Source organism: Lasioglossum baleicum, chromosome 6 (assembly GCF_051020765.1).
Source record: "Lasioglossum baleicum chromosome 6, iyLasBale1, whole genome shotgun sequence".
Taxonomy (NCBI): Eukaryota; Metazoa; Arthropoda; class Insecta; order Hymenoptera; family Halictidae; genus Lasioglossum; species Lasioglossum baleicum.
Window position 1 is genome coordinate 17,619,402 of NC_134934.1, and position 25,547 is coordinate 17,644,948.

Genomic DNA, 25,547 nt, shown 5'->3' on the forward strand with positions numbered 1-25,547 from the left:
TTAGCATTGACCTTATTTTCAAGGTCAAGGGGTCAACGATCTTTTTTCATTACGAATTGTTCTACTCGTTCTCTTAAAAAATTATGATAACGTTTCGTCATTGTCAAACTGATTTTATTTATACTACAATATATTTTCGAAATGTTTCATATGCAACATATTTGATGTTTGATAATGAAAAAACATTACCATAATTTTTTGAGAGAAAAATTCCTTTTGCAGTTTTTATCCTCGCGACGAGTAGAATACGATACAATGAAAAACATTGCTGACCTTTCGACCTTGAAATTCAAGGATCAAAGTCAATTTTGCGGCAGCTTTCTTCTCGCATATATATCATAGGCTTCAGATTTGCTATACACTCGCCTCCAGATACGTGTTACCAATTTCTAAACGAAGATAGGAAGAAGAAAAATTTCGAAAAACGCGTTCCACGAATCGATTATAGCATAAGAGCAGCGTCGTATTCAATCGACGCGTTTGTTACGCGAAGTTCGACTTGAAGATACACGTGCGTTTCTAATAGATACATCTGTAGACCGGAGCCAGAAGTGTGCACTCTGATTGCAGCGATCAACGAGCCAGACGCATATGGCATTTCGTGTACGCGCGAGAGCTTCCGGTACCGTGCGCGATACAATGGGAAGTTTCTCTTTCACGAGGGTAGCGATTACATGCGTGTAACCGGAGAAAAGAGAAACCTGAAAATCTATCTTCGGCAGCGCGGTCTTTTACAAGCTTCGTTATCGAGAACTGTGACGATTACTTTCACACGATAAGGGATCACTCGCCGTGACGGAGGGCAAGTAACAACATGGCCTTATTAGTAAACTGGAACGAGTTGATTTCTCCGCCCATTTTTGCGGGTCCGATCCCCCGAGTCGACCTTGATCCCTTCGACAACCACCGGCATGATTCCACCCTCATGATGCTTTCGAAGAAGTCATGTGCATTGACTTTTCTTTGCATACTCTTGAACTTAGCTCTTTGAGATCAATGTCTCCCCACCCCACTCAAGGTTTTCCGACATTTTTGGGACACCCTGTGTAGATCTAGTGTTAGCACGTTGTTTGCGGGAGACGCTTAAACATTGTGAACGCGTCTTTTGCCATAATTGTATTATTAATCGTTTCGCGACTGTAAGCACGAATCTGAAAAAATTGCCCGCTTTACGGGGTGGATTGATGAAAAAACCGTCCGCAAGCAATGCGTTAACAGTTTTAATAAGCTGGAACTAAAGGTACTTCCAAATTCTTTTAACTCTCTTTGAAATTGTTGTGATTAATGTTGCTCTTCTTACTAAACCTCATGTAACTACAGATTATAACTGGCTACTCGAGAATTAGAATTAAGATGGAACATTTGTAACTTTGGATCAGAATGTGCCCTGCTCCGGCCATCCGAAGGTTAAAATGGAGCCCGATGTTCGATGTTACTCCCTATTGGAGAGTGTACAGGGTGCGATAAAATTGACGGTTATTGCTTTCAGGGGAGAATCCTTGGGGTCACCATAGTGGTCAGCTTGCTCGAAAACGGACACAAAATTGTAAAATGCGAGTTCTCACTGCATGGATTTTATTTAACGCGTTGACGCCAGTGCTACAATTTAAAATGAATATAATGGTTATAAAAATGTCCAATATTACATGTTACACCTACAGGAAAGTAAAGAAATATCGAAAAAATGAATTTTTTATTTTCTTTTTAACTACGATGTACTATACAAAAAATTCTGGAAAAAATTAAGAACTATGTTTTCAACAACATCTCACATTACTGAGTCCTTGTAAAACCTCCATCCTTCTAAATCCTTCAAAACTTTCATACGAAATTTGCACTTTTTCGAATCTTTGGAGATTTCCAATTTTTTCATATCTGTTCGTAAAATCCGTAAAATTAGAAAAAAATACACGTTAATAATCACGATGAGACACAACTAACATAATAATGTGAACGTGGTACTGTGAAAACTTCAATATAAAATCGGCAATTTTATGCTTCCGAATTTTGTTTAAAATTGATGTTGCAAGTAAAAATTCTAAAATAATTCACTGTCATGTGTGCCATTAGCTAGAATGTCCATGCATTTTTTCGAAATTTTTTGTTGAACAGAACAAAAGAAATAGAGCATACCTCATTAAATCGTGCTCACCCTATAACTACCCTTCTGGTAGGGGTACCGACTTGAAACTTGTCACAGAGTATTGTTTGGGCGCCCTACCGAATAGTTTAGTTTGGGAACACTTTCCTGCATCTTATCATAATTATTTAATGTGCAACTATTAATAACTATTCGTGGATTTAGATGAAATTTTATTGTTTATTGTCTACGGTTCTATTTACCATCTCGATGGAGAATATTAAATATAATTTAATTAAATCATTACGTGTTTAAAGTACATAATAAATAGACTGCGGATGTTTATGCATTTATATAAGAAAATCGACAGGAAATATAAAACAGTGAAAGATTAGAAAAGTTTAAAAATATTGTAATGTTTTCAAAGCAACAAAATCATTCAGGAATGAAATCAATTTCACTCCTGCTTCCCACAATTAATGCGTAATATAATTTAATTTAATTATTAAATATACTGTATGCAATTTTCTTATCTACATAACTAGTTGTAAATTCGTTTACTCATTATCGATGACATCACGACATCCTCCAAGAGCTACTCGAACGCGCTCAAACTCGGAATCCGTACCTGTCTACATAACCGTTCACGAGTATACTCGGTACCCCTGCTTTTCCACTTGCAGGGGTGTCCTCCTCAGACTTCTCCGTAATGATGCACTTCTCGAGCAAACTCAGGAAATAAGTAGAACCGATCGGTACCAAAGAACGCGTCCAAGAGAAATACAGGAAAACCACCACTGCGATATCGTTTGAATACACTAGACACGGAAAAAATCACTGCTCATCGCGTACGGGGAAGCAAAAAAATAATTCCTCTGTTCACGGAAGTGGTCTTTGGATTGTGTGTAACCACGAGGAAGAAGATCGTTTCCGTGGGAAGCTTGTTGTGGTGAAGTTAGCGGGTGATCGAGGAAGAGCCTGCCCGAAATGGAGGCACAGACGGCGAATCGGAAATTTGCGAAACCGCGAACAGAGACGAACTTGCACGCACGATTACGCCGCGCGAGGACCGATGGGATACTAAAATCATCTCGGGACTCATGCTAGAACTGCGAAACTGCGACGCGTGGGCGCGGGCGCGGGCGCGGGTACGCCGCGATGCAAACTTTTGCTGGCCGTATTATTAGCCCTCGTGGAGATTGTGGCCTCTCTCGCTGTCGCGTGTTTTCGCATTCCGAGCCCAAGAATTCGTGGAAAGGAGACATGTAACGTAAAGAGCTCCAGCTTCTGATAAACCGAATTTTAGTTTGTGTCCAGAATCCGTCTCGGAAAATTGCCTCCCTGTTGGAGTACACCTCCGCGACAATATGGCCGGCTGACAATCGTAGTCGATGTCCAAATAGGGAAGCCCGGGATAAGTTGTTCCGATCATTATTTATAATAAGAAAAATATATAGAAAGAACTTTTTAAAAACCACGCTTATATTAAAATGCACTAAAAAGAAGAAAATAATTTTTTTAGACATTAGTGACTGTAAATAAAAGCGTGGAGCGCTAAACTATATTGACTTAATCTTCGTGGGCACTCGACGCTTTTATTTACAGTCACTAGTGTCTAAAAAAATTATTTTCTCCTTGTTAGTGCATTTTAACATAAGCGTGATTTTTAAAGAATTGAATACAATTAAGTATTTTCATACCAAAGATAATATCTCGGTTATTATATTGTTTTGACGGTCCGTTAAACATAGCATATTTTTGTTAATTATATTTGTGTTGTATTTCATCTGAAAAAAATATTTCGTTAAAATTTGAATTGTTAGTAATTTTTATTCTTTAGTAACACAATTTGCCCCAATGTAAGAACAACTTGCTCCACAACGGGAGAAACAGTTCCGCTTTGCCCAACGACAAATAAATGGAAAAATATAAAAAAAACCTATCACAATATTTTAATTTTGAGGTTGTAATTTTAAAACATAATGAATTTAAATGATGTAGAAATTCATTTTTTACTGAAAGAGGGCAGCATATTCCTTTGTCACTGAACCAAATGTATAGAAAGAACCATTAGGGATCATAGTGGTGTCAGCATTAGACTCTTTTGTTTCCAACCCTTTTTAAAAAAAGAGAGATTTGATATATCTATTGAAGTATACCTATTCATCCCTCCCCTGTTTTAACTCGATTAAAACCGCCGAGATGTATGAGATCATAGCCCTCTTTCAAAAACCCTCAGTGACGAGTTTCAAATCGGTACCTCTACCACAAGGATAGTTATAAATACTGTGAACGCAGTTTAATGAATGTTCTGCTCAACAAAAAAGTTATTAAAATTTTCATGAACATTCTACCTGCTATCATATACGCCTGTGAGTTTTTCCCAAATTTTTTACTGTAAAATCGATTTTTATAAAATTACAGGAACTTAAAATTGCTGGTTTTATACTGAAGTCTTCAGATGTCCACGTTTATATTATTATGATGGTTATGCCTTTAAAATCACCATTAAGAAACTGAAACAATTTAATTATGCGGTGTCCCTATTATTACGAATTCGCGAATATTAAAAATACAATGTGGACCATTAATCCATTTAAACCTGAAACGAATTTTGTCAGAAGTTTATGGATTCAATATAAAACAACTTATTTTTTCTTGCAATAGCATATCCATATACTTTAAAAAACACTTTTCAATTTCGTTACATAAAAAATCAAATGAAAATTAAAGAAAAGTTATGTTGGTAAATCTGTCGATGATCGAACAAAAAAGTATCTCATAACAGTCCGCCAAAAATGTGTTGACATTCTGCTTTTTAAATGTTTAAAAAACTGGAGATTTTAATCAGAGGTTCACTGTTTGCAGGGACTAGAAGTCCGTAACATCAAAGCCCAACAATGTTACAGACCCAGCACAGGAATTCCATCGACCAGATAAGAATGGGCTGCAGATAACAGGGGAAATTTTATTACGGTACAATAAAGTAATAAACGTCTACTGTTCCAGACCGTAACTTCCGGTGTGAGCTCAAGAAAATCTCCTAAAAAGATAGGGTAGCTTTTAGGTAAATTGTCGAGGCGGCTCTTGACAGACACGGATAGAAATAGAGGTAATAGAGATGATGTCATTTGACACGATGCGGCTGTAGGTCGCGCGAAACATCTCGACACCGGTGAACGTACATCAAAGATCGCATCTGCAATTGTCATTGATGTACAGCGAAAACCTTTACGAGGAGAATACAATTCGCATAACCCCGCTAAAGTATGCCACGAACCGGTACTCGATGCTTGTGCATCGGGGAGTCTGAGTTTACGGGTTGCCACCCGTGTTGGTAAATAGCGTGGTCAATTGCGAATGCAGCTCCCGAATATACAATGGCCGACGAAAGTATTCGAATGCCCTTTTTAACTTACAATTAGAATAACTATTTTCAAATTGGACCAAACGACTTGCACAGGGACCAAAAATAACAGTTATTCCAAAATTTTCTATACGACATAATTCGGAGCTTATTTGCTTGGTTAATCCACAATTCAGTAGAGCCTCGACTATCCGAACTGACGATATTGGAATTCTTTATTGTGTGAATACATTCCATGTGGAAACTGCTCAATCTTGAACGATCAATCTACAACACGATTTATGCAAATAATGCAAAAATGATTTTGAAAATTGATTTTAAAAAGGAACTTCAAAATTCATTTTGAAGAAGTATCACGAAAATAGGCAAAAATAGAAAGATTTAAAACGTGTGAATTTAATCGACAACTTTGCCACTGGGAAAATGCTGATTTGAGAAGTTTTTACATCGGTATTATTATTATTATTATTATTATTAGATTGTGGATTTTTATGTAGATTAAAAATAGTCCATATCAATTTCGTGACAATTTGAATGAGTTGAAACATTCTTATCAGCACAGACATTTTATCCTACAGCTGTAATAGTTATTGAAAGTTCCTACGTGGCGCGTACCGTGAAAAAGTAATCGAGTAAATTACTAAATGAATTCTAAATGTATCATGGCTTTAACTCATTCGCTGTTTACTAAAATAGGAAAATCTGGCAAGAACAGTAGACGACCGTGTGGCCTAATGGATAAGGCGTCGGACTTCGGATCCGAAGATTGCAGGTTCGAATCCTGTCACGGTCGAACATATTTTTCTGGTGGAAATTACATCTTTTACATGATTTAATTACGGTAATGATATTACATATTGCTTTATTATTGATACTACATTAATGACTTTTAAAAAATGTTCATATCACACATTAAATACTTTGATCCTCTCCTGTGCCAGATGGGCAATATTTGGCGAAATAAATATTTAAAATACTATTTCATATTTTAGATTCAGATAATCTCACAGAAATGAAATAATTTTATTCTAACAATCTAAACCACACAAAATCGAGGAATCTTAAAAGACATTAGAAAACAGTTTATAAAATGTGGTAAAATGTATTTCTGATAAAGTTTAGGAAATAATTTATACTCATAAATGTAACCGATACAAACAATTGTTATGAGGAAAAATATTAGAAATAAAAAAAGTATATCTTTCTTGTATGATGCCGCACAAATCATTTCCACCTTCATCCTCTTCTTCAGGAATTAAATTGTTATTTAAAGTGTCACAAATACTTCAGTGGATATTGATGTTTATCGAATGTTATTGCTTTCTAAATGTCCATCATCTTCAAAACCTGTACAAGCATTTAAAAATCAACATTTCATTAATACCATTATGAATTATTGTTTTTTTTATTCTTATTAAAGCAATTCTGATAATGATACAAAAAAACGTTCTAAACAAAAGTTATTCAACATTTAGCGTTCTGCAAAGTTCAGTACAACAAACTTTTCCAAAAATGTTCATTCTATAAAAAATCAAAGTCACCTTTAATTCTTAAAAATCAATAGATATTTTTGACTTCGCAATATTTTGCAGTTGATGTCAAAACGAGTCCAACGACCTACATCGTTACAACCTTAAACTTTCAGATAGTGCTAAAATCTTAATGAACTGCTACATCGACCGTACGGACGACTGTGGGTCGCTCTATAATCGAAACATTCGAAACCGCGTCGCTGGAGACCGCGTTCGGGAGCACTGTGCATCTAGCATCGAGATCGCTACCATTTGTCTTCGGCGTGAATCGAACGGACGATCGCTTTCACCGAGCCCGTGATTCCCGGTGACGCAACGATGAGCAATGAACGGGAAAAGCGACGTTTAACGCGGAGAAAATTGCGTCTCGCTCGAAGAAGAAAGAATATCCAGCGAACCACTGGAAGCCGGCCAACTAGAGCGGAAACGGTGAACGCAAAAGACCGGCTGGCCTACCGACCGACCGACCTGCAGACAAACGCGAGCAAACGATCGCGGCAACCTTCCAAAGCTTTTGGATACTCTGGCGAAACGGGGAAACGCGCCGGTACTACGGGGAAAAATGCATCGGCAGATGCACGAGACAACAAAGACCTGCAGAGCAGAGCAGACCAGAGAGCAAGGCAGAGTAGAAAAGAGAGGAGAGCAAGGCTGAGCAGAGAAGAGAGCAGAGAGCAGAGCAGAGCAGAGCAGAGCAGAGCAGAGAAGACAGCAGAGCAGAACAGAGCAGAACGGAACAGAGAAGAGAGCAGAGCAGAGTAGAGTAGAGCGGAATCGCGTCGATCGGCTCTCCATCTTTGCTCGCCGTACCTTCTTCCGAGCAGAACACGTGCTCATCGCTCCTTCCAAGTTCTGTCCTGTGGAAACCAGCTGAACTCCGAACCGGTTCTGCGTTTCACAGCGCGATTCTCTTCTTTGGACCTACTCGAAACGAGACGACAGATGTCCCGGCCTGTTTCTACCTGCTCGGAAGAATCGAGAGTCTCGAACAGCGATCAGGTATACCGAGATCGGAGTATCCAGCTTCTGGAGTTCGCAGCTGACGATGCACTGCGTTTCACCGAAAAACTTGCAAAAATTCGTCATTTTATGCGGTTCTCTGGAAAAACCAACTCCCACCAGTCGGAGATACTTCTCTCTCCACATTTCAATGCAAGATTAAACACTTATATTTTAACAATTTTGTTAGCTTTTTTTACAGTCAACGAAATTTCTATGTTCATGGGTTCCGGATTGATATCGATCAAAAGTACCGTCTGGGATAGTTAGGTGTGTTTTTATTTCACTAATTACTATTACTTTCTTCATTAATAACACTGCGTTGCGAATACCAGTGGAATTTCCACAGTTCCAGACGATATACTCAGTTTTTTCTAACGTGCAAATATTTTATCCTTACAAGGGAAGGACCCCAAGTGTCCGACTTCGATTTTGATAATCTTTTGCGAGACGATGGTATATGGATCCCTAATGATGTCTGCAAAATATTAGATACAGTTACTCAATAGTTTTAAAGATATAATCTATTAAACTTTCATAGCTTGTTGATGTACCATGATTTGCAGCTTAAGTTTTCGAAGTTCAATTGTTTATATCTTTAAAACTACTGAGTAACTACACCTAATATTTCGCAGACATCATTAGGGATCCATATCGTCTCACAAAAAATTATCAAAATCGAAGTTGGACACTTGAGGTTCTGCCCTTGTTAGTTTTATAAAATAATGCATACTTTCTAGTTATTTCAATGTCCTTCAAGATGCTACGAGATAAATAATTAAGCAGGTAGGTTAAGATAATGAGTCATGAAGGTGCCGGATGTTGTAATAGAGATATTGTCTAACAAATAAGCAGGCCCCGATGCAGTCAATTATTTCTTTTAGATTATGTGATTTGTATGGTAAAAATCAATAGTAAAACTCAGATTTCTTATACAAGTTTAGAAAACAAATTTTTCAGAAATATTTCATTCACAGTTTAAAAGTAATAGACTGACGAGGTTTATGCAATTTTGAATTTTTGTAGGCAAATTTTAAGAAAGTGGGAACAAATAAAGACTTATTTTCAGTGGTAGTAGCCTTCATAAATCTGAAATAAACGACAATGGTAGTAAATTCTGTGGAGTTTTATATTCCAGCATTTGTTGAAAATCTTCAGAAGCCATAAGTGTATAAAGATCCGCAGTCTAGTAATAACATATTACCGTCACAGTTGCTCTTTAATCAGTTTTGTTATCAGTAAGATGCACTGTAGCTAAAAATGATGAAAAATAATTTTATCGATATTTTGAACTACGAATTTCCTGTATCGGGCAAGCATTTTAAATTATTCTGTATTGAAGTCATTGCTTGGGTTTGCCAATGTACGCCCACTTGAAGATAAGACACAAGTAATCAATATCATTTACAAAATTCGTAGCGAATTTTCAGAAAAAGAAGATTACATTTTATCGTAATTATCTGCTATAGTAGAATTGCGGTAGTTCCGTGAATTCTAGTAACCCAGCGAACACTAGGGTTCGATTAACTATTATCTAGTCGTGTGCCTGTTTCGTGTTGTGGTTCGCGTCTCTAAGCAACACCGCATTGCTGTACAATTCACAAGGAACGATGATCGACTGAACACCGACGCGATGGTCAAACTAGTTGGACATAAAAGTGAATTGTTACTTTCAGTACCACTCGTATCAAAATAAAATGTTGTTGCATTTGTTGCAACAACCAGAAGCCTTCAGAATTTCAGGAGAAATTCCTTCCTTCTTTTAATCATTTCTCAACGAGTTAATAATAATATTTTAAATTTCACCTGCTCGTTTTTATTACGAATACATGAAATCTGTAACTGGTCGGCTTGACAAGTTAAATTTACGTTGATTCTGTGAGAATTTTTGGAATTTTCGGTACGTGTCAACACAAAAATATTCGTAGAATTTTAACCCACACATACTGATATTTTTTAATCTAATTGTATTTGTAAGAAAAATGTGACAAAGTCCTGTTACGTCTCCTACATAAACAAAGAAATTATGCATCGCTATTGTCAATTATTTTTTCACGGATCGGAGTAAATTAAATTTTTATTCGTTCTAGGGAATGTTATTTGCTGTTTTCAAGTTAAATAAATGTTTCCACATTTATAACAAGCATTCGGATTATAGAGGGTTAAGAAAATTAGCGTCGGATGTCGATGCATTATCAGATACAGATCTCCAACCGGCTGATATCACCAGTACTACACGTGTTACAATACTGTGAGAATAGGAGATTCGAACTAGCTACCGTGAGAGATTCAAAACCCGTACAAAAGCTGGCCCTCGTAGTGGTTCTCTCTTTTTAAAAATAATTGCTTTCGAGGGTCCCCTTTTCACAGTGCAGCGGCATAAAGGGCGCAGCTGTTGCTCTATGTCAGCTAACACGAAAGGTAACCACCTTGCCGATAAACAGGCGCATTAAAATAGGACACCGTGTATGTGTTTACACGACACTGCGTTTTTTAATTATACCTCGACGAGCCACTTAATGGATTGTACCATAAATTCGTACGGTTGTCTTCTTCAGTATCTTCTTATCATTTATTAACGAAGTAAAGAGTTCCAATCAATCAACTATTAATTGTATTAAATCTATAATAGTTATCAAAATAAGAATTGTCTGCATGAAGTTAATAAAGTTTTATGGTATTTTGTTAACTAATAATTATTTAAATTGTAAGAGAATTGTCGATGTCTAATCATTTCAACAAGCCGACAATAATACATGAATATTTTTAAATTGATTTAATCCCTTCACTGTTCCAAATTTCATCTACTCATTTCTTTTAAATAAAATCCGCAGTGTGATCATGATTCTTATTTAATCACGATTTTCTGTATTTGCAATGAGTCATGGATAAATCGTTAAAATTAGAACATTTATATTTGCAATAAATGTGAAAAATTTACTTTGTACAAATACCACGTACAAATACCTACCGCCAGTTATCTAATCTGCAAATCGGAGAGGACGAGTTAACTTGACAAATGCATTTACCGATATCTTTGACCCTATGTCAATAATTGAACAACGGAGTTCGAATACACGTTTATAATTTTAAGGTATCTACCAACAAATCGTAAATCCATTTCTAAATACATACACATTTCAGAAATGTATCGGAAAACCGCGGTCATAAAGATTGAATTTGTTCTCTTTTATTTGCGTAGATACACTGTTTAACAACTGCACTATACATATATGTATTTGCCCGTAACTGTGGATTTTATGCATCCATAAGAAAAATTAATAGATCAAATACAAAAATGTATTTTAAAGAATTTAAAAGGACATTGTCTATTATTTTGGACTTATTAAAATGTTTAAAAGAGGAAAATATAATTTCACGTAACAATTTTTATTTTGCACAAAGATCCGAAATCTACCTGCAACATAGTACATACTCGTGTCTATCAAGATTATTCAAGATGTAATTCACTGCAGATCATTACTTTTTAATTACCATGAGTTTTTATGGTAGAAAAGGTATTCGGTTCATGCGTTAAATATTTATTCGAAATTCCATATTTGTATTCTCGGTGTAAATTGTAATTACTTTTAAATTATGTGATTTACTGTCCGATTATACTCTGGAAATTATGGTCGGCGATGTAGTATGGAGTAAATTATTTATCTTGGATTTGAGCGTACATTAAAAAACGATCGGTATCTGGATTTCAACCCTCCGTTACTCGCCCTCCATTTATATGACACCGACGTACATAAATTTCATATTAGATAAAACTATCTCAATGCAATTAATTTTTATTTACACTCGTATAAGATAAATTCAACATTTTCAAGCTGTGAGCACCCTGAGCGATTAAAAAGTTCGAAATCAAAACTGAAACATAAAGGAAAAATTTTGTACGATATTCGATAATGTATTTTATAGTTTCAAAACGTATTTATAAACTTCAAGTGTAAAATAATGATCATATAAGAGCACGAACATCTCTACCATAATTTAAAGCTTTGTTTGTAAAGGTTGATTTATAAAAAAATTGAAGTCGGGTAACGTTTTGGCGCGAACGAGAATTATCTGTGTTCCGATTTTTACGTAACAGCCATAAAACGGTCAATTAACACTATAGAGGTTTACGGGACCCGTCAAAATGACGGGTTCTAATATTCTCAATTTCCTATTAAGATTGTAAAGATGCTTCCCTGAGGAAGTACTTGCCAAATTTATTTCTTTGTGTATATATTATTGGAAAAATGGCCAAAAATTTGGATAGACACATTCTTCTTATGTTTATAAAATAATGTGGAACAGTTATTTCTAGAGCTCCGTAAACCTCGCGTTAACAAATAGGATGGAATGTAATACGAGTGCTAACAAACATGATCCACCTAGTATCGTAGATGGTAAACAAATGCTTCACAGGGAATTTCAGCTATAACAAAGAGTGACCGCAACGATTTCAATCATCACCGATACACGACTGACATATCGATACCTCTCAACGATTTCCTTTCCCGAGAACAATACACGAGAGCATACTTACGATGCCCGCTCGATGACACATTATCGTATTCACATGGCTGCGTGTCGTGTGCTACTACGCGCACATCTCGCAAGATCGACAGTCCCTCGTCAGTATGTACACGGTTACGAAAAGAAAAGTCTCTCGGATAGAAATCGAGGAAAATCTTACCTGATGTATTGGATATAACCGTGTCTAGCGTCTTCGCGGAGGAACCCCGGGTTCCGCCTCTCGACGCTCTCGAAGACCATGAAGTCAACACATGCAAGCGGTCAGCGAGAGTAAACCTCTTTCACGAGTCACTACGGAACACGAGATTCGTTCGAAAATCGGTCGACGAATCTAGCCACTAAACACTGGCTGCACTCACAGATTCGCTGCTCACGGACGCCTTTCTCACCAACAACATTTTACACAAATTTCGGAGAATGAGGAGAGCGTGACTCTCGCGGGGACTCGTCCGAAAATTTCGTGCACACCTCCAACACGGTCGGTAAAGAAGGGATCGTAAGCTCACTGGGACGATCGAATCACGGCGGGACACACAATTCGAATTTTCGGTGGCTGAAGAGAGCGAGAGAGACAGAGAGCACACGATTCGGGAACGAGGTAGAAGAACGTGGCCAGCGACTGGAGGGAACGGAACGGGACCGCGGACCACGAAATACGAACGAACACTCGCGTTCCGAGGTACACGAGGCGACTGAAGTGCGGAGCGAGTCGAGCAACGGTGGGAGTTCGCTTACCCCCTCTCCCCTCTCGATCCGCTCCGCGGCGATAACCCCTCCCCGCCGCGCGTCCCTTCACACCCGTCAAAACCGCCGCGACGACCATAACCTAACCTATCGGACTGGACCAGACTGGATCGGACCGAAACGCGCGACTCGGTCGATCGAGGAAAGCGTGGAAAACGGTGGGAAGGACGCGTTCCATGGCACCATAACACATTTCCGCCCTGTGTTTACGGTTCCGTATGCATACGATTCCACCGCGCGTGCGCCACGCCGCTCTACGCTCTCGTCCTGCGTTATTTGCTCCGAGGGATAACGCAAAACTTGTCGGAATGTCGAACGGGAACCACTGCCGCACTACGGCCCGGAATCGGCAGAATCCACCATCTACATTACTCGAATGCCTCGGGTTTTCTTTCGAACCAACCCGATTCTCCATTCAGAGGGACTGGAGATTAATCTAAACGAAGACGTCAGAAACTACTTCAAACTACTCTCTTTTTTAATCCATTCATTTATATGATTCGTCATAATTTTATATTAGTCACTCGTGCCAATGTTAATCATTAGACTATAAAATTGACTGAATCGATTGCAAGAAATAGAAACTAAATTGAATGTCATTTCTTCCCTTAATTATTTTAATAGAGGAAAAATCATATATTGACACGTGCAATTTTGAAAATTTTTTAACAATTTTGAATTTTGTCTAGTCAATTTTGCTATAAATGCATAAATACCCGCAGTCTATTAATCATATTGTATTATATAAATTACAGTTTAAGTAGGTCATACTTGATTGCAAATAAACTATAAATGACTATATTTACCATGGAAATTGATATGCTGTGGAATCACACAATATTTTAAAATATTTCACTTATAATAACTGGACTGCGGATTTTTATGCATTTATAAGGAAATTAGCTGGATGAAATATAAACCAGTGAAAGATGAGGAAAATTTAAGAATATTGTAGTGTTCTTTTCAATACAACGATGAAATCAATTTTTATTTTATTCCTGCTTCCCACAATCGATGCAGAACATTTTTATTTTGCATAAAGATGTGCAGTCTGATAATAACCGTAATATTTTCCCGCTTAACTTGTCTAAAATGGACGGCTCTCCTTTGCACTCCGAATTATTTTTAAATTTTCTTTCCAACAACTCCCTGATCTATTTTAAATGTTTCCATTTGAAATTTACTTCAAAAGTCTGGTCCTTGTCTGTGCTACGTATTTTAAACAATATTGTTTACTAATTATATTTATTTAATATTTTACTCGCACAAATTTTGTTGTAATTTATATTTGTGGAACGTATACATTTGTTTTTAACTGAAAACTAAGGCAATTAAATAGATAAAGGAAGAACCAAAAACACATAAAAACCCGTTTTATTTACATTTCTCTTTCTCTGATGTCGAGTCACATTCTACAAAGGAGAGCAAAGGGTTAAACCGCAGTACATTTTCCTGACATTTAACTCGAGCAAGAGCAACTTTGTGTACCCTTTATAAAAAACATTGTTCCCCCAAATTGGAAACTTGCAAGTATTGAAGTGTTACAGATATATAATTATATGTATTCAAATGAAAAATATTCGATACAGATATTATATTATGTCGCTAACGTGATCGGAGTTAGTATCATCGGATTCGTAGACAGTTGATATGATTCCCCAAGGATTTTAGTATCCATTGCACGCCAATCTGTATAATCTGTAGTCCATACCATTGTAAGGAACACCTGACTGGAAGGTTGTGGTCTCATCGTCGCAAGCAATGACTCATTGAAAGATTGTAAAACTAAATTCTACTTTTTGCAACATTAAATGTTTCCACAGTTCACCAACAAATTCTCGGACTTTTAACCACTGGAATTTTCTCTTTGATTGAAGACGCACATTTACTTGCACAATGTTGCTATTACTATATGTACATATATGTATGTATAATGATCTACAATCTACAACGTTGACTTAAAATCAAGTCAGATGACTTGACACCAAAAGGAATTTCTTTGACAGTTTCCCCACTTTCTCAACCTAAAGTCCTTCCTATACACCCCCGTCCAATTAACAAACGCAACTTTTCCCCGCCTAAATCCATCCTTAACCATTCACGAAAAATCGAGGTGACAATGGCAGTACTATTTTGACCGTGGCCGGAGTAACTTCTTCCCGTTCGCTGTCATGATTTCGGAAAGTGTGCTGTGTAGTGTCCAGTGATTGTGTAGAAATGTGGTGTTTTGAGCTTCATCGTTAATAAGATGTATTTGCGGAAATGGCAGCGTCCACTTGATACGACGGAGGAACAGAAGATTCTGAGAAATTTGTAAGTACCTATACTTGACATTAGTATTTCATAATGTAGGATTAATATTCTTCTTTGTAACAATGGATGTAAGGTATTCTTTCACACATTTTGCAACTTCAAATTTATGATTCGAATGGGCAGGGAGACGATCACTTGATACGGGCCTAGCGACGAATGTCCCTTTAAATTTCGTTTGGCTTGAGGCACGATAAAGGACGGAGAACGTTTAGACAACAATAATAAAAGGAACAGCAAAATATAATGTTCAATTATTCGACCAGTTTATTAAAATTCCCTTAATCTATTGCTTTAATCTACTCAGCAGCAAAAGCTAGTCTGGCCTTATAATTCTTTTACGTAGAAAAATTTTTAATGAGTTAATGAAGCATAAACATTAGTTTGAGCGTGCATTCGTGCGGAAATTTTGCAGTAAATATCAGCTGCAATCTGAAAACTGGTTCGCTTCTGAAAGACTTGTCTCTCGTGGTCTCTCATTACGTATTTTGTTATTTCCGCTGCCATCAGCGTGTACAGTGTCGGTCAAATAAATCGGGACACGTAAGTTTTTCTTTTTACAACTTGTTGTCATGATGTTACGATAATTCTGCACTCAATGACTGTTTGCTATTAATCTGACCCTAGCTTTGTAAACACAATAGAGCGGTGAGACATATGTGAGTCAACTCTTATCTACTATATTTATCTTTATCTGAAATTGAGCATTATTTATTTAATTGCACGATCAGATAAAAGAGTTTGTACATTTTATTTCGTATAGTATACAGTTATGCAAAATTGTCTATATTTCAATATATTTTCAGAATAATTTTAATGGGTTTGGAATAACAGCATGGTTAATTACTGTGAATATTTTTAAATAAATGCGTAACATCCATGGTTTGGCTGTAACGGTTTTAAACAACGAAGTGTGTATATCTGAAGCATCGGAACAGTTTTTACTGGTATCAAAAAACGTCTGTTAGGCAATACAATGACTCTTACTAGCTGATCCGTGAAGAAGAACGGTAGATGATTCACCCAAGCTTGGTTAGTCGAAATCGACAATGTAAATTGAAGTGTACGTATGCCGTTGCCCAATATCTTTTGACTGAAACGATTGAAGCGCAGTTTAAGGAAAACCTAATCTCGATCAACGTGGGGGAATCCCGATCAAAATGTTACTTTAAACTCCATTGCGGAACTTCATGCATTTATGAAGAAATTGGTTGAGTGAAATATAAAACAGTAAAAGATTGAAAAATCTTTGATCTTATTGTAACAAAGTCGTTAAAAGGGATGAAATCAATTTTTATATTATTCCTGCTTCTCAAAGATCCGCAGAGTATTCATTATTATTAAACTCCAATTTTATAAAGTACAGAGGGGGAGTTTGTAAATATTTTTCGAAGTTGCGATCCTCCGCAACAAAAAAGCATCTGCGCCACTCGCATTTTTGTTTCACTTAAAATCTCGCGATTTGCATGAAAATTTTCAATATTATTTTCACCCTATGGTCCTTCTACCATTCATTGAATATAATATTAATAAAATTACAATTTTATACCTGCACTTTTAATTTTTCTAGACCTTTGGATGTTGTAACCTTTGTAAAACCAGACGCTGCGACATTCTAATATTACCACGCTTCCCTTTACTTTAAAATTAAATTATCCAAGTTTGCCCTATTCGCACAGCTCACCAAGAATGCTACTGCTGAGCTCCACTGGCAGTTTGTAAACAATGAACCGTGAACTACGGTGATAGTAGATCGTAACGTAGAGTATACGATGCTAAAGGTCAAAGTGCAAAAAAGGAATACAGCTATCAAGTAGGTACGTATATCGCGTTATACATTGATAAAATTGTTTCTCCATTTATGTACTCGCCACTGCGAACCCTTTATTTAATTATCATTACTAGACTGCGGATCTGTATGCAAAATGAAAAATGTTCGTACTGATTGCAGGACACAGGAGCCAGGTAAAAATTGTACTCCTCTTTCAATTGTCCTGTCAAGCTGAAACTAATACATTGATGTCCTTAAATATTGTTAGCATGTCCACTGCTTTAAATTGTACGTGGCCATTTTTGTCCTAAATGCATAAAATCCGCAGTCCAATCATTACGATATCATTTTATTGTGCTGTGTAACAAGCATTACAAAATACGATTTAAGATGCAGTCAGATTTTAACAGTAATCAATTTTTTATCCGTTTCCATCACTATTGTTATTTGTAGAATGGGCCAAAATCCGCTAAAGTGTTTCAGTATTTAACAACAACTTTATTTATTACTTTAAGTTTACAGTATCACAGCATCGACACTGATTTGAGGGAGGGTTTAATCACCCTCAAGCATTCGGAACATTATTGTAGCAATATCTATGCTTGTCAATTTAAATGTTACAAATATGTTGTTCTATTGCTTTGTTGTACTATTTAAATTTCTTTATGTGTTGTAAAGTTCTTTATGCGTTAATGTTTAAATTTGTTTATGAAGTTTATTACATTATATTTAGAAATATTCCATATGTACGTAAGTACACTTAAGATTGTAATGGTAAAACCTACACACGATAAATATGATAATAATATTTTGTATTTACAATTAGTAAAAAAGCAAAGCAATTCATCGTTTTGTTAATATTATTCTAAAATATCATCACTGTTCAAGCCAGATTTGTCTAATATACACACATGCTGCACTATTATTGCTATTTAATATACGTCCAAATAATTCGTTGAACAATCACATTTTTAATGGAATATTTCCTATCAGGGATACACATAGTAGGAATGAACACGAGCATACAAATTCTTCCTTCCGCAGGAAGTGGAAGGATTCTTTCGGATGACAGAGATCTGTTCCAGTCGCGATCATCAGGAAATCTTGACCTTTCGAAACAATCAACGAAAAAAATCTCTGTCCGCGATAGAAACATAAATCGCAAGTGTTTTGAGCGTCTCATTGCCGAGCCCATTGACAAGTGGGCGATAAACAGAGAGTACAGTGGAGAATCTAGCAGCAGCTGCGGCTTCACCAGTCGAAGGTGAATGACCCCGAAAGAGAGCTACAAACTAAAAAATCAATGAATACGCAGTCACGAACGTATGTAGTTATCGACAGTCGCCGAGAAATCCAAAACATTCGAACAGGACACGCGCTCGAACATTTATGGTTAAAGTTATGCATCGACGATTATTGACACTAAACCTACCATGAGGGGTCAAGTGACCAATTTTAGATTTTTTATATCTATTCGATTATATTCTCCGCGGCGGAGGATACAATCATTTTCACGTTATCAAATTTGAAGATTTGCGATAAGGAAGTTGTTTATCCAATAAAAAGGTATTTTAAAAAAACTTTTTAAAAACCGCGCTTATATTAAAATGCACTAAAAATAATTTTTTCCCTGGTTCTCCATAAAATACCGTATCCAGTTAAATGATTAATAATATTTTTCCCCAAAATTTTAAGCAATTAGTTCAAAATTTCATCTGTTATAAAATTAGTGTCGGAATAGATAGGAAAATTTAATATAATTTTAAATAAAATCATGACATTAGTGACTATAAATAAAAGCGTGGGGCGCCCACGAAGATTACGTCAATATAGTTTAGCGATCCACGCTTTTATTTTTATAGTCACTAATGTCATGGTTTTGTTTAAATTTATATTAAATTTTTCTATCTATTCCGACACTAATTTTATAACAGAAGAAATGTTGAACTAATTGTTTAAAATTTTGGGGAAAAATATTATTAATCATTTAACTGGATTCGGTATTTTATGGAGAACCAGGAAAAAAATTATTTTTAGAGCATTTTAATATAAGCGCGGTTTTTAAAAAGTTTTTTTTATATATTTTATTTTCTACTTTTATTGTCATCGGAAGCAAGTTTGTACATAAAATTTCAGCAAGATTGGACTATGGGAAGAGGTTTAAAATTCGATTACAAGACTTGACGCATACAACAACAACACGGCAAGTTAATATAAGCGTGGTAATGATTTTGTTCAAATTTTCCAAAAAAGGGAAATACTCATTGACATGCTTAGATTACAAGCGAGTTGTTTTATCGTGTTATGACAATTTCACCGAGATATTTCTTTATTAATAATGATTTGTCTGGAATATTTTTTATCGTGTTCATTAAAAATGCGTTTGTTCCATGTGTAACAAGCTGATAGCTATAGTCTGAGAAACTGCGATCTCGAGCTACAATCGCAGAAATAATGTGTACGTTTGCAATTGCGCGCACAATCGCATAGGCGATCTATGAAGTGTCAAGCAAAAAAGGAAGAAGAAATGCACAGAAAGTGCTACGGCTATTGTAGAACCTCGATTACGTAAATGCTCGAGCACAATGAGATACACAAGATGTAACTCTCTTGAACACGATAGCGTCTCGTTTCGTTTCGTCTCGTCTCGTCTCTTTCACGTAGGTTCACACGAGACCGCTTTTAGCGATCTCGGCGTTGCTCGATGCGTTTTCTGCACGCACAGCCCATGCCTTGTTCCTGGCAACGATACCATTTACGGAAGGAGCAATTAATGTTGAAGAATCACGAGTGCCTAACTCTCGGATATCCTATCGGGTAACGTCTTTCTTTATCAATGAAATATATTCAGCATCAATTTTAATAGGATAGGGCAGTGCTCGGCAAACTCGTTACCCTAAAGAGCCAAATATCAGCAGTACAACGATTGAGATTTCTTTTGAGAGCCAAATTTCCTCATTTTCTTCTATCTCGATCACCAAAGGACCGTTATTCACATGATTGTTCATTCTTTATATTGATCTGAATTGCATAAGGGAAAGTTTTATTATTATTCAAATATCTACTTCGATACAATAAAAATATAAAAACAAACTACTATTGTGTCTTTTTAATAAACAAAGGGATATTATGTACACTAAAGTAAAGGAGGTGCTCATTACTGCGGCACGAAGATCACTAGGAATGTCCCTAATACTGTGGTGTGAATTGCAACTATGTACGATGAGAGACGAGGTTCTCTTCAGCCTAACGTTTTAGGTTAGGTACCTATTCGAAACAGGTACGTAAGTAGGTAGGATACGATTCTAGATAAAGAGTATTATAAAGGGTGTCTCAAAATAACCTGACATTTTAATTTATTAGTAAAACGTATTATTTATTTGAAAAGTACGAATGTTTTTATTTTAATACAAGGTACAAACATGGAGGTTATGTGTGGAACACAATATCCGATAAATGGCCGCCTCGCCCCTGTTTGCAAACGTTCACTCTTTTCACGAAATTTTCAATAACATTTTAGCATAATTGCGGACTAATTTCATTAATGGTGCGTCGAATTGCTTCCTTGAGCTCCGGAATGGTCTGTGGATCATTGGCATACACTTTTCCTTTCAGAAAACCCCGAAGAAAGAAGTCCAAAGGCGTCAGATCGCACGATCTCGGTGGCCAATTCACATCGCCGCAGCGCGCAACATACTCACCATTTTTGTAGAGAATTTTCATAATTTCTATGCGTTGCTCGATCGTGAAATTCTCCATGACTAAACCTCAATACTTCCTGATGCCAGTTGTCAAAGATGAGTATTCTATGTTCGCCACAAAAAAATGGCGCGCAATTTAAAATGTCAGGTCATTTTGAGACGCCCTTTAGATAAAATAAGAAGATACGGCAAAAATAAAATATCGAAAAGTAATGAAATAAACAGTAACAAGTGTAAAAGACGAAGTAAAGTGAAGTGCACGAAAAGATCTACTTATGGTCAACATATTTAATCATGTAAAATGTAAACAGTGTTGTGAATAATGGTACAGCAATTTTTACTGGTGACTCTGGGTCACCCCACGACTGCTAAGGATTAGAACGTACAAGGAACCAGTATAAAAATGATTTATAAAAAAAGATTCAGGTGTAATATATGTAATGTGAGAAGAGACTCGGGTACACCGTAATGGCGACTCTTACTTTTAGCAATTGTGAAGAAGCGCCGGTTCTCGAAATCGCATTGATTCAAAGCCAAAGAATGCAGCAGTTGGATTCCGTCTCGAATCTATGCTGTTTGCTCGTACAAAATGGCATCGATATTATCCGAGCGGCATCGTTAACGAAGGAAAAGACATGCAACGTCCGGCCATTATTCTTGACGGAGTCACGGCTCTTTGTTAGTGAAATTTACGTACGACCGAGAATTCCGTTCAAGGTAGACTACCTTGGCAGGCTTCGGTGTCCAGACGGGTCGTCAGAATTCTTCTCATTGTCAGCCTATGTTTCTCCTTTTCACCTGATACTCGCAGGTACGATGAACGTTAAAAGTGAAAACCGATGAATACTTCAACGCAACCATCCTACAGGTAACCGACAAAGAATCAACGAGCGAACCAACCATTTTTTGCTACCCGAGATTTCTCCTATCCTGCTGGAATCGACGGACGGAGTCATGATTTACCGAATTATTTGCCAGCTCGTTCTACAAGGGCGTTCTGATTGGACGATCTCGCGGTTTTATGCTGTTATTTTTGCTACCGAGTTGCCGGTGTAATTACCGAACTGAACACTGACAGATAAATAGGTTATTTCTCAGTCACCAGGCTGTAAAAACGAATCTTATTTTACAATGATTGCCCTATTATATTACGGTCTTATGTTAGTCATTCATGTGCATCAATCATTCATCCAATCTTAGTCACACTTTGTTGTACGTTTTAATACTATTCTTATTTACATTCATTATTTCCCTCCTTTCTTTTCGCTTTCTGCCTAGTTGCTTCAACTGATCTACGCCTTTAACTATCCCTCAAAATGAATACTACTACATCCCTAAGAGATAATTAGAGAATTAATTCGTCGTGGTTCTTTATTTGTGTAAAAAGACTTGTGAAAGTACTTTCTTTCGCAAAGAAAACTGTCATTTTTAAATTATATGGAACAACCGAAAAACAAAAACAATATCGACTTACCCTTTTTTTAAATTGCCAATTTCTCGTAACGATTTCTCAGTTTATTCTCACCTTAAGGTATTGCCTATTTATAATCGATTGAAAGCCAATGAATTTTTAATCGAGTTTCCTGAAGTTCTTAAGTAGATATTGATATAACCACCTAAGAACAAATTATAAAAAGTAAGGTAGACTGTTCTGATAACATTGAGAAGCAAGGTGGAGTGTTTCTAAACTCCTGCGAAGCGAGAACAAATAAATTAGACTGTTCTAAACTCCTGCAAGACAAGACAAATATGTTGGACTGTTCCTAAAGCCCCTGCGAAGCAAGAACAAATAAATTAGACTGGCCCTAAACTTTCACACAAACCAAGGGAAAATAAATTAGACTATTCCTGGTATCCTAAGAAGTAGGGAGAAGTAAATCAGACTAGAATCCTACAAAGCAGGGACAAATAATCGAGATTGTTCCTAGCGTTCAGCAAAGCAGGAATAAATTGAACTGTTTCTACAGTCCTATAAAGCAAGCACATATAAATCAGTTTCTAGAGCACTACGAAACGCGAACAAATAAATTGGACTACTTTCAGCATTCGAACATTTAACATTCTGATCAAAATATTTCCTAAAATGTCAGATGATTGCATAAGTTCGTGCCCGATTCGAAAATAAAAATCAGTGATTAAATTTTAAAGATTGGTTAAAGATTTGGTGAAAGATTGGTTAAATTACAATTAAAAAATGGTTAAATTTTCTACAATTAGAAAAGAATGGTGACGATATGTATAATTGAGATTAATAAAGTCGTATTCTTGAAAATTTAAACATTGAATTTTATTTTCAAATCGGGCACGAACTCGTACAATCATCTAATAATAATTGTTAACATAAATAGCTCTTTTTTTGTAGAGAATATCGAGCTGCATCGGTTAGAGCATTAAAAAATATATTTTTCCGTACAGCATACATATAGTGTTCAATTAATTTTTTAAAGATTACAACGAGATTAAAGCGTACATATGTATGTACACTGTAGAAGATCCAAATAGTAGGTCAAAAAAATTAAACGAATTGAATTTAAGAAGAACCAGGGTTGGTTTCTAGTTGCCGTTTCAGTCAGTTCGAACTGTTGATGGAAGTCAACAGCAAAATGTTCAGCATTCCGCACAAAGAAATAGAATTTCACCTGAATCGGGTACGACGAGGCTCCCCGATGTCCCGACAACAGCGATTGCGGTGCACTTTCACGTTCCGTATGACCTGCCGTCAATTCAAAACCCGACCACAAACTTATTAGCGTCCGTCACGGGTACCCGTTACTCTAAACTGAAACGGAATCGGCTTTCTACGTGTTTTGTCGTTTCCAGAGAAGAACTTTCTTGGATTGTTTGTGACATAAGTAATACGAGCGACTTGTGTTGAAACAGACATGGATTTCTTCTCGGTGAAGACGTGCTTGAACTAGAGACATGCTTAGACACGGAGAATACGTTCACTGGCACGTGTATTTGTTTTTGTTTAAATCGAACGCTTCGTGTAATTTTTCGTTCAATTTACAAAGATATCAATTACTAAATTACGGATCTTTATGCAAAATGAAAACTCTACCTGAATTGCAACAAGCTGGGATGGAATAAATATTTAATTTCTTTGCTGAATATATATGTTTAATAGGTTGAAAATAATATATAGTAGTATGTTTAACACTAAACCTACCACCACCGGTCAAAATGACCGGTTCCAGATTTATTATTTTATTTTACAATTATTGAAATAATACAAATGATTTTATCAGAATTGATTGTATAAATATCTTTAGTAGAACACAAAGTGTAAATAAAATCAATCTTGTCATTCTATTTATAAGGGAACATGTACCAGTTACTTTTAAGGCTCGGTAGGTTTAGTGTTAAATTCTTCAAATATTTTTAATGTCGTGAACTATATAGACCTACCCAGTTTTATCATAAATGCATAAAATCCGCAGTCTATTGATTATAATTAAATGACCTTATACGTAACATTATTTTAACCCGTTGTTGTACAATTTTCTTGACTGTTAAATTATATCTACATTGATACAGAGTCGCCAGATTGTGTCCCCACTCTACCTTCCGCTTCTACGACGCTAATAGTCTCTGTCGTGCTGGTAGAGAGAGGGGCGTTTTCGTTCAACACTAAACCCACCACGAGGCGTCAAATGACCCATTTCAGATTTTTTATTTGGCAATTATTGAAATTGTAAAGGTGTTTTCATTGGAATTTATTGAATATATTCTTCGACTTCAGTATATATTATATAATAGTAAAAATCGCACAACATATAAATAAATTTAATCTTGTTGTTTTTATAATACTGTACACATCAGTCACTTCAGTGTTAAGTATGCTACTGTACTACATCCAATTTTAATTATCTATCAAGAACAAAAAATTGTAATTATCCTTGAAAGTAAGATAAGTAGAAACAAAAGTTTCATGTTGATACTTCTTAATGGATTTTTATGAAAAACGTGCCCAAACAAGACTAATAAATAGGCAGCGGATTTATGCATTTATGGCAAAAATAAGTAGGTGTAATTTAAAACAGTAAAAACATTAGAAGAATATTAAAATACCATCATATTCTTTTCAACCTATTAAACACATCAAGAAAGAAAATAAACTCCTGTTTCATTCCAGTTTGCTGCACTTCAGGCATAAAATTTTTATTTTGCATAATGATCCGCTGTCTACTAATAAATAATAAATTTAACAATAAATTACCCGTTAAAGATGAGAATGTCTGTACTATTTCTACGTGATTTTATATGTTTCTTCAAAATCGGAACTTGTAGCCCGAGTCTCCTCCAAATGTAGCCAAAAATACCAAATTTTTGAATAAATTCCACATATTTTTTTATAGCAACAGACCAAGTGGTTCGTCAGCGAGGGAGATCCGAAAAGACAATTTCCGCGAACGAAATTGTGAAAGCGTATTTTGCTCCTCCGACTAAAGAGTGGTGTTAATTTCCGGAGTTTTTCCCGATTCCGCGAGGGGATCGTTCGATTACGTCGTCC

The 25,547-nt window shown here is 36.2% G+C and overlaps 1 protein-coding gene and 1 non-coding gene across 4 annotated transcripts in view; one reads left to right on the forward strand and one right to left on the reverse strand.

Moving 5' to 3' along the window:
• Window positions 1–25,547, reverse strand: part of Ssh (Protein phosphatase Slingshot) — a 109,499-nt gene that overhangs the window by 77,147 nt on the left and 6,805 nt on the right. The window contains exon 1 of one of the 3 annotated variants that reach the window (XM_076426306.1): window positions 12,669–12,811. The exons of 1 other annotated variant lie outside the window; for it this stretch is intronic. In XM_076426306.1, coding sequence (XP_076282421.1) covers window positions 12,669–12,748 — 80 coding nt within the window. In that variant the 5' untranslated portion in view covers window positions 12,749–12,811. Of the gene's footprint in view, window positions 1–2,708; window positions 3,558–12,668; window positions 12,812–25,547 lie in introns of those variants that run through there. One more of the 3 variants, XM_076426308.1, reaches the window with a different exon arrangement.
• On the forward strand, window positions 6,168–6,240 carry Trnar-ucg (transfer RNA arginine (anticodon UCG)). Its single transcript has one exon. It is a non-coding gene; the product is annotated as a tRNA-Arg (tRNA).